The following is an 11,914-nucleotide window of genomic DNA, read 5'->3' as shown; positions in this document are numbered from 1 at the left end:
CAGACAGCCATAGAGGGAAGCAGAAAGCTTTTAAAAAATGTAAAAAAAATAAATAAAACGATAGGCTGGCGGAGAGGCACGGGACTTACAGAGATTCTGTTCCCTCAGAAGCGGGACAACTCTGGAGCCAAACTGGAAGGTAAAGAGAACCTTTGCGTTTGAATGGTTCACCTCGCAGGTCATGCATTGGCTCATGTTTCGTGACCTCACTGCTTGTTAGTCTGCTGCCAGTTGAACATCCTAACTAAACCATGACACCAATCAAAATACAGTGCAACGTCAACGGTGGATTTTTTTTTTGTCTTTCAGGTGGAATCATTGTTCCTCATAAGAAATATGGCAAATACACTGTTCTGGGGTCAGATTTTCACCATCAAGACATCTTTCTTAGCTGTAAATACTGGCATATGGCTCTTCTTTCCCTCTAGGGAATCTGATGATGATTTTTTTTAGACCTTGATACCACCAACAGGCCAATTGCGGAATAGCAGGCGGCCCACATTCGGACTGTGACAATTTTACCTGAACACATAAGAGAAGCTGCGGCAGTGCTTCCTTTTTCACCCTTTTTTGTAATAGACAGATCGATCAATAGATAGCTAATTACTTTTAGCAATTTATTTATATATATATTTTTTTTGCATACTGCCCTTTTTTTTAATGATGGCTACAGTTTGACACCGGAACAAATTCCCCCTCAATGATTTGCAATCCACCTGAGGTTGCACTGTAACGGTCCAACTGAATGGGATGAGGTGGGGAAAAAAAAGATACAAGACATCATGCGTCACATGCTGTAAGTGGCGTCCGTTATCGTCAAGTGGCAAGTGTTTGAAAGTTGTGTGTGCGTATGTGTGTGTGTGTGTGTGTGTGTGTGTGTGTGTGTGTTGTCGCACAAACCATGCCAAAACCCCCCAAAACAAAACGCTATAAAAGTCAATGAGCAGGCAGCAGTCACACTGTACATGACACAAACACACACACGCACGCACACACACCAAGGGCAACACAACTGCTGAGGAATCCGCAAGGGGCAGGTTAAAAGTCACAGACGCATGCTGGGATAGGCGGCGGTTCACACTTAAGACGGAAACCTGTTCCAATTGGAGCTTGGGAACGTACGCAAAGAACAGATTTGCCATCACACAAAACGATGTATTAATATATAGAGATATGTTTTATTTAGAATACCTTTTGTAAAAAGTCACCATACACTCAGGATCTGCTTTTTTTTTTTATCAATCACATATTCTGATATCCCTCCACGGCATGCATATGATAAAACAACTAATCAGTCTTTTTACAAGGACAACAACTGTTTGCAAAGAAAGAAAATAAACTACGGAGCCATTCTGGGCTGTACAATCGCACGCGCGCACACACACGCACACACACAAAAAAAAAACACAGAGCGATCAGCACAGGAAATCAATAGTAAACATGGCTGCTCATCGTCAACAAACTCACAGCGCTTATCCAAGGCAGAGGATTTGCACAAAGAGGACCAAAGTCAATGAGTGTCGGGCTACTCCAAAGAAATTGCAGCAGTCATCAAAAAGGAGAAAACAGTGCGATTCGGTGGACGGACAGAAACAAGTCATATATCGATACACTTTGTAGATAAGATAGATACGCGCTATATTCTTGAAGCTCGCCTGCACACGATAAAAAGTGTTTTGCAGGGGAAAGGGAAAACAGCTATGTGTAAGGCATCGGGCACGCCCGCCAAAAAACCCAAAACAGGAAATGCAACGTAAAGTGAACACACCCCTCTTGGAACACCGCCTGTGCAAAATACTTTTTTTTTTTGTCTTGCCACCATATTTAAAACAAAATAAAATTTGCAATAATTAAGTTACATTTGTTGGATAAATCATATCGAAACATATCCACCAAATTAGCCCCCCAAAAATCAAAACAATAAAACAACATGTATCACTTCAATAGACTGCACTTCCTTGACACCGATGACTACTTTTCTCTGCGCCATTCAAAGTTGAATTCATTCCCGGGACACATTCGCAACAGTAAACACACTATCTCAAATAATCGTTTCCAATTGAAATCAATGCAAATGCCACTCATGCATTTCAGCCGCCACCTCAACCCCCCCCCCCCCAAGCAAAACAACCCCCCCGCCAAAAAAACACCAACAACAACAACAACAACAAATTTGTGTTTTGAATTAGTAAAATAGCGCTCTCTTTGAAACCATACAAAAAAAAAAAGATATTTTTAACAGTAATTACACAATGGACAATGTGCTGCTGCCTCTAGTGTGCATGCACACCTAGGCCATGTGGGGGCAGTATAATACAAAGCTATATATGGAGAGAGTCACAGGTATGTTTGTCAATTTTTACAGAGGATCAAGAATATATGGCTGTGAGTAGTTTTGTCTGCCTACAGATGCTTCTCTACTGTTTGTGCTCAAACGTCCTTCGCTTCAAGCCACCGAAATACTATTCGTTAGCCCATCTATGGCATTTCCCATTGTGCGTTATAGCAGTAAGCAACCAAATTTCAAGGCAAAGTTATGCAGTTGTTTTAAACACAATGTGTAATTATTAGAGCTGTCAGTTTAGCGCGTTTCTATCGGCATTCATTTAAATGAATTTTAACGGGATTCAATTTTTTCTCGCGACATTAACGCGGCACACGTCACAGTGGATGTTACGTCGCTCTATAAATAAACCACAAACAAAACAACAAGCATGCTGCACAGGTCCACACACGTTTGTTTTGCCAATCACGGCAGCGCGAGACACCGAAAACGGATACTTAAATAGTTCATGAATGGAAAGTTTACTTTTAAAAAGTTGCCAGATTATTCCACTGACAAGACCAAAGTTACCTGTATGTTTTGCAGTCATAAACTGAGCTATCATCATAGCACGTCGAGTCTGAAATACCACTTAATGGCCAAGCACACAGCTGACGTGAGTACTCCGCCCCCTCGTCTCAGACAGACAGCTATGGATCATTTCAAAGCGAAGAAAATGCCGAAGAACAAATTTGCTGAAGCCATAGCTAAATGTATGGCTACTGCATGCAAGCCTGTCAACATTGTCCACAGCTCGACTCAAGCCGAAATCATTCGCATTGCATTGAACGACTCCCCTACGGATTGCCAGCGAGAGCCTCCATTACAAGCTGTGTACAGAGATTGTACGTAGCGGAGAAGGCTATGGTACACCAAGCGGGAGAAGACACTGTTTCGGGAGAGAAATAAGAGACTAGGTTGATGAGCCTCTGGTGAATAAAGAGCAGGTAGCCTGTCAAATACGATGTATGCCATTGACGCGATTGTTACTTGTTTGGAACTATTTTGTGTGGAAGGTTACAGTGTTCCGTGGCCATATAAAGAAGGCGGGTGGAGCTTCTCTGTGTTCGTCTGACAGCGACGGTGCGCTGAGGCATGTCGAGAGTTTAGCGGTGCAGTGGTAGCGAACACACTGAAAATAAAACATCTCCAGTGTTGTCATCTACCCAAGTGTAGTCATCCGAAATGATGTCAACACAAAACCGTAGAGAGACTTCCGAGCAAGAAGGACCAACAGAATCAACATAGCCTGACTGCTGTGTTCAAAGCAAACTTGAGAAAAACGAATTATGCAACCATGGCTTAAATCCACTATAGGCTGAGTACTAGTTTACCTTAGATGTGCACTTTATAATGTTATATTGCTCTGTTTTGATTCCATAAAAAGAGCTGTTAAAGCAGCTGTTGTGTGACAAAATATTTTTTTCACTGTTGTTGATGGACAGTAATATTGTGTGAGAGATTGTGTGAATAACTGCTCCAAGTGAAAAATGTTCATGTAAAATTGAAAATCGAAATTGTTCTTTCAGTAAATATTTGCATTTTGCACATAGAAAACTGATTCATGATTCCATGTTGATGAGAGCATTAAAATGGGGAAAAATAGGACAAAAAATATAAAAGGAAAATCAGAAATGATAAAAAATGCATGAGTAGTCACAATTAATTTTTAGTTCATTTGAGTTAATTATGACAGTTGCGTTTTTAATTAGATTAAATATTTTAATCGTTTGACAGCTCTAGTAATTATCTTTGTCTCACATTGAGTTTGAAAGTGAACTTCAACTGTGAGTGCCAAGAAACAGCTTGAATATGTTTTTGTTTTTTGAAGAAGAAGAAGAAGCATTGTTCTGCCAAACTGCTGCCTGACGTTAAATGAGATTTTTTTTCCTCCCAAAGTCAAAGCAAAAACAATAAATAAATAAATTGAACTCATATCAATCTTATCTTTTGGCACCAGTGTACGATGTTGCCTGTAATATTTGGATGCTTTAAAAAAATGATTTTATAGGAGAATAACACGACTCTTGACAGTGAGGGGGTGTGTTCACTCTCTCCATGCACTGTCGAACAGAAAAATGAATCATGTGTAAGTACAATCGATTACATCTCCCCTGCACAGCCATAACTTTGTGCTTTTTTCTCCCCATTCAAATTAAAGACCAGTGAAAACCCGCAAAAGACCCACCCTCTGGGTCTTTTGGCACTTTTGCGGTACAAGACCATGATGTCTTCCTTTTTTTTTAGCCCCACAAAAAAGACAACCATGTACATGCAAGGGCGAGGGAAAGGGGGAAGACAAAGCAGGCTAGCAAGGGCAGTCTGTCCACACGCGACTGCCGTTGCTCAGAGTCCGTATCGCTGCAGGCCGAGCAGATAGGCCCCGCCCCGGCTCTCAACGCAATCCTCCACCCACCAACCGCTACTGTCCCGACAGCGACACCGCCAGGCAGCCAGCAGCACAGCAGCAGATAGGCAGCAGCAGCACCCAGGACGGACGCCAGGGGGAGGAAGAGAGGACAGAAAGCAGGGATGAGACCGGCCTCATCCACTCGCTCATGGAGTGTGTGTGGAGGCGGAAGAGGGGGAGAGACGGGGAAAGAAAGGGGGTGGAGGGGGGAGAGTAAAGAAGGCCAGGGGGGAGGGAGGCCCCTGTGCTATCCGCAGCTGTCTGCGTCTGTCACAATGTGTGTTGTCACACAGTCGAAATCAATTTGCCATCAGGACTGTCACTGTGGAACAAAGAGAGAAGGAAGCTTGCCAGGTCGGACACACTCAGAGAGAGAAATGGACAGAGGACAGGACGGGACCGGACGGGACAGGACAGCACACACGAGAAGGCAGGGCGCAGTTGGGGAGAACTTTGCAATTCCACAACTCCAAATAGCACCAAGGCTGGACTTCACATTGCCTCATTACAAAGTCCCCCCCCCCCCCCCTACACCCTCAATCAAAATCATTATTTCATCTCAGTTGCATGGGATGCTAGCTTAGCGCAAGTTAGCTTTTTTGGGGGTAGGGTGGCATCTCCTGCATGAGCTGAAAACTGCCACCAGAAACTGAATTTGAATAACAAATTGAATTTGTATTGTACAATTTGAATCATTGCATTGCCAAACTGAATTGTACAATTTGAATGCATCAGTTTGGAGTCCAATAAACTTAAAACTGCATTTAAAATGTTGAAATGTATTCCATTGTCAATGAAAAAGCATCTCTGTTCATTCAAAGCAAATTTGGTTCTCTGAATTAAATTAGCTGCGACAAGCATTTATTTTAGTTTAGCTATAGCAATCGATGGCAGATGCACAGATCTCTTTTTCAAAGTAGCACCTTTTTTATTGAAAAATGGCTCAACAGAAAAATGGCATTTCTGAAGCAGCGCATCCACTTGATAGCACCTTTCTTAACCCTTTGGTTAAAGTCATCAGGTCAGGGAAGGGTGAAAAGGTTCTTTCAAAGAGAGGAAACGGCAAGGAATTGGTAGCAAACACATTTCATCATTTTGAATGCAGTTTCAAGTTTACTCCAATTCCGAACTAATAAATTCAAATTCAGATTGAGTTTTTCTATGCAATGATTCAACTTCAACAATACCAATTCAATTGATTTAATCCACACTCTGTTTTTCAATGTGGTTATTCAAGTTTAGCCATTCAAATTCAAATCTAAATGATTCAATGGCACAGATTCCAGCACATAGGGATCTCCCGACAAAAACAACAACAACAAAAAACAAAACAAACCCAAAACAATGACTGACAAGCAGCGATGGGCGAAGCTTGTCGACACACATAACGCTCCTTCTCACACACCCACGAAACACATACAACATATATGCTGACTGACTGGACAGTCATAGGAACGGTGTTAGAGCTCTTATTTCAAAGACAGGGACAAACGCAACAGAAAAGGACAGGTAAGAGGAAAAAAAAAGATGCATTCAAAAATAAATATTCAAAACTCTGCTCCCCTTTTTATTTTATGTTGGTTGGTTGTGAGCCAAGTTTTATGGTTTCAGAGTACAAGTGTTTTCTTAAATAGGATAATTACACTAATCTTTTTAATTAGAGATGCAAGTAAACTTTTTGATATCTTTTTTTTGCGGAAATTCAGAATATGCCCTCGTTTTATCTCAAACACATTAAGTTTTCATAAAAATAATATAATATGCATTTTAGTAAAGTCCATCCATCCATCCATCAATTTGCTGATCCGCTTAATCCTCACAAGGGTCGCGGGGTGCCCAGTCGTCTTCGGGCAGTAACCGCTTGCCAGCCAATCGCAGGGCACACACAGACGAACAACCATCCACGCTCACACTCACACTCACACCTAGGGGCAATTTTGAGTGTTCAATCAGTCTGCCGTGCATGTTTTTGGAAAGTGGGAGGAAACCGGAGTACCCAGAGAAAACCCACGCAGGCCCGGGGGAGAACATGCAAACTCCACACAGGGAGGCCGGAGCTGGAATTGAAACCGGTACCTCTGCATTGTGAGGCCGACGCGCTAACCACTGAACCACCGGGCCCGCCCATTTTAGTAAAATATTAAATAATATTCATGACTGAAGGGTTAGGTTCAGCAACAGAATGCGTCATTGGTTTCAGTGGTCAAACTTAACTAAAATATCAAAAAAACGTTTGTTTAAAAAAAAAAAGGCAAGACGTTTTTTAAATCAATTTCAAAATATACAGTATGTTAAGAGACAAATCAAGTCATCTGATTCAAATTTGCTGTTCATCTGTGTTATTTTCCCAAACCAAAATTCCTTAAAAGGAGAATTGCATCTTTGGTAGTTTGTTATTGTTGATTTTAGAGACTCCCATTCGTAAATATATTTCAGTCCACTCTTTTAAACATTAACTTCACAAATAGGAAACCAATTGTGAAAAAAATGTGACAGATTTTTTCTCCATTTTGGTATGCAAATGGGAGTCACTAAATTGATACATTTAAATTTAAATGAACTGTAAATTAATTCATAAATGCATAGGTAATATAGCACATTTTCATCTCCTGCCAATCATCAATTATCCGTTTTTTTTCCCTGTTGCTTACAAGGAATCACAAAGAAAATTATTTCCACTGTCATCAAAACAAACAATTTCAAAAACTTTTTTTTAACCAATGTGCAACAAACAAGTCAGGTGACACATTGGTATCTTTATTGAACATTTGACTAAATTTGACAAAGAAAGCTACATTTTATTGATTTTTCAAGTGAAACTTTTTTGTATGGAATATGAAAATAAATCGAGAGCCACTTCTAGAAGCATTTAAATGAACTGTTTTGCACGTCTCGTGACAGTCACGTTATTCTTTTGTGCCTACAAACTCAAAAAGAGACAGATTTGTCATCTTCTGTTTTGATTACACCTTCCTCAAGAGAGAGAACCTTTAATTAATACGGTTTGTATTAGTCACGGCGCAGGCTGGAAAAGACTTACCTTGTGGCAAAGCGGCCATCATAATCCTCAATTGCAGGCTGAAAGAAGACACACACACACACACACACACACACCCCAAAAATATCTGATGTTAACTTGCCACCAGGTGTCAGCATACAGCAAGAAAGCCTTCGCTACAAAAGAACATTGCCAAATGCGTTCAGTGACTACTTGTGTGGACTTGTCTCCTACCTGAGTGCCAAAGCCTGCCATGCTGTAGGGCCTGGGGCGGGTCTGCGCCAGACTCTGCGCCAACAATCGGGCGGTCAGGCCATAGTCGGGTGTCGGCAGGGATTGGTCGCTCTCCAAGAGGTTGCCCGTGCTGCTACTCTTTCCGTGATGTAGGCTGGCCAGACAGGAGGAGAAAAGCCTCAGAGGACGGGTCGCCATAAATGAGTGGACTAAAGCATTTTAAAAGGCAAGCATTGCTGAGGCACCACTCACAGATCAGGAAAACAGCTGCAGTCTTTACTGGCGAAAACCACACAGACGAACGCCTTTTTTATGAGAAACTGAACAGTGGTTCCTTGACTTACAAGCAGGGCCGTCGCACCAAAATCTGGGCCCCCATGATTAATCGTCATGAGGGCGGGTGGAGGTCGGATGGATATATTGCCGAGTATCGATACCAGGTAACGGCATCTTATTTGAAGGTATGGAGGGTGCCGCCGATACCAGCCATCGATAACGGAGGCAAAACAAAATCTGACAACTCCTCCTCTCCAGTAGTTGGCACATCAGAAAGTAAGGTCTTTGGTCACCATTTTTTGTTAGTGTGTTAAATGAAATTATATATTAAAAGCATGAGCGATATTAGTACTCGGTATCGGTTGAGTACGAGTGCAAGAGTGAATACTCATACTCGTATTGAAGTGGTATTGAACATGACACTCAGGATGGGAACCCCTGCCAACTTTGTTGATGCTCCAAGCAACAAGTCTTTCCACTCCCCCTGCCCCCAGATCGGCAACCATGCTTCCAAGTGCACCAATTAAAAAATTAAAACAAATCCAAAAAAAAAGCCATGGTTTACTTCTTCTGGCTTCTTGTTGCTAGGCAAAGTTATAAGGGCTGCCAGTACACATTAACTAATAAAGCTGAGAATATTCCACCTTTCACCCTCTGTCGGTTTGTGTTCTGCGTCAACGACACCGAAAGAATTTGGGAGGACCAAGTCGAGCCGAGATTTTCACAGCATGCGAGCTAACACAAGTACCAGAGTCAGAGCAGTGGCTATATGAAAGCTAAAAGCCAGGACAGGGATGTAAAGTGACAGGAGCCTCTTTCACAATGTCAATTACAGCCGTGAATATTCCACCTTTTTCTGCTTTGGTCTCCGTTGATAGTGGAATATGTGCAACACAGAACTAAGGAGGGCTGCGCTGACCTGAGAATTTAGAAACAGAGGCAGAGCGGCAGCTTTGTGAAATGACGCTGCCCAACGTCATACACATCATTTTTGTTGAAGTCGCAGGCAAAAAGTGTGTGAAAGAGGCTGCAGACACCCACCAGGGAAAATACTCCAAAAACAACACTGCTTGTAGCATGACAGGTTTATTTATATGCATTTTCGTAAATGATTCACTGCTCTGTATTTAATATAAAACACAAAAAGAAAAAAAGGAAACTATCTCCATCTGCCGGACCGTCCGAGTCGCCACTGCTTACTTCACTTTGAGCTTCTCGCTGTCGGTCTCAGGCAGCACTCGCGTGTAGGAGAAGGGGAACCAGCCACGCCTGGTTAAAAGAATCACACAACTTATTTTCATGACACAAAACGAGTCTCTAATGGTGTTAGAAGGCATCCATTTTACATTTTGTTCTTCTCATTCTCGCCATAGTGCCAGCCGTCACGGGCCTCCGGCACCAGAAGAGTGATGACGTCGCCCTCGGAGAAGCTGAGCAGGGTGCCGTTGTCGCCGGCGGCGTGCGAGAAGATGGCCTGCACGCGGGAACGCCCGTTCTTCTCCAGGCCCGCTGCCATGGAGCTGGACCTGGGGAGGGTCCGTGTCTCACCTGAGCAGAGGCAGAGGGTGAAAGCCATGAAGGTGAGAGGCGGGATGAGCTTGTTTAAATTTCAAGAGGTAGAGATTACAGGATGTTATTTGTGGCTTTGGTGATGCTAAGGTTGGCAACTGGACCAAATCCTAAAGTTTAGGTCTCTAAGTGATATTAGTCAACAGCAAGTCTCAAATGTAAGACTCTGCAAATCCCAAGAGAAAGTCCTTATTCGTTGGATCCAAATTACTCTGCTGGTATCAAGGTAGAGTCCAGTCCCTAAACCTGACAAACAAAGGAGGTTTACCGTCTAGCGTTATCGGATAGCTTACCCACTGGGTTCTTGTTCTTGGCGGGGCCTGGCCTGCGGACAGGGAGGGTGTTGGAGTAGACGTCGCTGACCTGTCTCTGAGGCTGGGCCTGGGACTGCACCTGTGCCTGGGTCTGGGGAGACGAAGGCCTGACTTGGGATAGAGTCCCTCCATCGGTCCAGTATTCCTCCCCGTGGACTCCCGTTGTCCCATTGACCATGGACAGGCCTTCGGGGCCCATCAGCCTCTGCAATGAACAAACAAAGCGGTCAACATGATGCGTGTCCATACTGGTCCAATTGACTGAACGGCTGTGTAAGCTCACCGCCTGGTGCCCGAGGCCACCACTCATGAACACAGCCAGCTCGGGAGGAACGGGAAGCGGCTGGGCTCCCGGGATGGGGTCAGAGATAACCAGGTTGGATTTGGAGGTGTGCAGGGGGCTGGCGCCGCTCATGGTGGCGGATCCCATCTGCTGGGCCAGAAGCATGGCCCTCTCTGGGAGCTTGTTGGGGTCTGAACAGGCCTGTTGCCACACCGGGATCTTCTGAGTCAGAAGGTCTTTACCCTGGAAGGACAAGGAAGCGGTGTGTGACCAGGAGTGTCAAACACTAAATCTGACACCTTCAGAAAGTGATAATAGATGAGCTCGCACTCTTCTGGGAAGACTTCAGAAAATGTACACGATTTTTGTCATCTATCCAGATGAATAGAAGAGAAACAGGAAATGGTCTTTTCCAAACTGGTCTGACAGAGCTGGAGGAATAGACTGTGAATACAAAGATGAACATTTTGGGTAGACTATTTATTTTTGATTTTGGGATTCAATTTGGGCATGGGGTACCTTGCGCACTCTTACCCCGGTTGCCCCCACAGACCAAAAACACTCATGCTGTAAGGGTGAATGGACGTTATGTGCCCTGTGACTGAGTGAGCCTCTCGCCCAATGTTTCCTGGTTTTATGACAGCTCACTTGATGGTCATGGTGGATGGATGGTCAAGTCGAAGCCTGCCTCATATAGTACAATGATACTTTTGGGGCCTTCGAGTCAGTAAATGGGTACCTTGGCTGACTTCTGCTGTGAGTATCAGTGGTTGTCTCAGTGATCGACTGGTACCCAGTCCAGATTGCCACACTGCTTTGTACCAACGGTTTCCTTGGTTCAACTCCAGTTTACCATAACAGGATAAGCTATAGAAAATGGATGAATGCTTGACGAAGGAGTCTAGTCCAAGCCCTGATCGACCGATTCACGGAACGAGGTTGATCCTTTCTGATTGACGTGCTGATTGGCTGTCCATCACACAATGTCCCATTACCTGGTGACAAATTCCTGTAGTCTGTTTTTGCTTAGTCAGCTGGGATAGACTCCAACTCACCCAAGCATGAGAAAATGGGTGTCTAAGTCCTATCCATGATCGACTGACTCAAGGGAAGAGGTTGATCCCAAGACCTTTACAGTTACAGTGTGTAAGGAGGTCTCTGCATTGACTGATGGGTTTGCAAACGTGGTTTGAATCGCCCCCATTTCTTTGGCTACTTTTTATGTAAAATCTGATCGGATCATTTTCAAGTAGGAACGGAATCAAGGTTTCCCAGTTCCTCAATTCTCAGTTTGTTTGGATCTGTGGCAAAAACGCCTACGATAGATGGTCCAGATTTCAGATTTCGAGGGGACATATGGAAAGTAGAACAAAAGTTGTCAGTGGCTGTATACAGATGGACGGGTGAAATGACACAACCAAGTATTGAGCCTTAACTGATCTGCCTATTTCTGAAAATGCGCCCAAGCAAGCCGTTGTGCATTTTTGCCCCAGCATTACATACCAGC

At 43.6% G+C, this 11,914-nt stretch overlaps 1 protein-coding gene across 5 annotated transcripts in view; it reads right to left on the bottom strand.

Annotated features, from left to right (window-relative positions):
- The window catches only part of LOC147193198 (BAR/IMD domain-containing adapter protein 2-like), a 72,312-nt gene that overhangs the window by 2,355 nt on the left and 58,043 nt on the right, over positions 1-11,914 (bottom strand). Inside the window, exons 8-14 of one of the 5 annotated variants that reach the window (XM_086134033.1) lie at positions 10,408-10,650; positions 10,104-10,329; positions 9,588-9,789; positions 9,442-9,510; positions 7,966-8,119; positions 7,774-7,811; positions 90-132 (exon numbers count right to left, since the gene is read on the bottom strand). In XM_086134033.1, coding sequence (XP_085990159.1) covers positions 105-132; positions 7,774-7,811; positions 7,966-8,119; positions 9,442-9,510; positions 9,588-9,789; positions 10,104-10,329; positions 10,408-10,650 — 960 coding nt within the window. In that variant the 3' untranslated portion in view covers positions 90-104. Of the gene's footprint in view, positions 1-89; positions 133-2,139; positions 5,056-7,773; positions 7,812-7,965; positions 8,120-9,441; positions 9,511-9,587; positions 9,790-10,103; positions 10,330-10,407; positions 10,651-11,914 lie in introns of those variants that run through there. The other 4 variants (XM_086134030.1, XM_086134032.1, XM_086134034.1 and 1 more) reach the window with 4 other exon arrangements.

Source organism: Hippocampus guttulatus, chromosome 16, assembly GCF_054856545.1.
Source record: "Hippocampus guttulatus isolate MCC_2025c chromosome 16, RoL_Hgut_1.0, whole genome shotgun sequence".
Taxonomy (NCBI): Eukaryota; Metazoa; Chordata; class Actinopteri; order Syngnathiformes; family Syngnathidae; genus Hippocampus; species Hippocampus guttulatus.
This window is presented reverse-complemented; position numbering and strand designations above follow the sequence as displayed.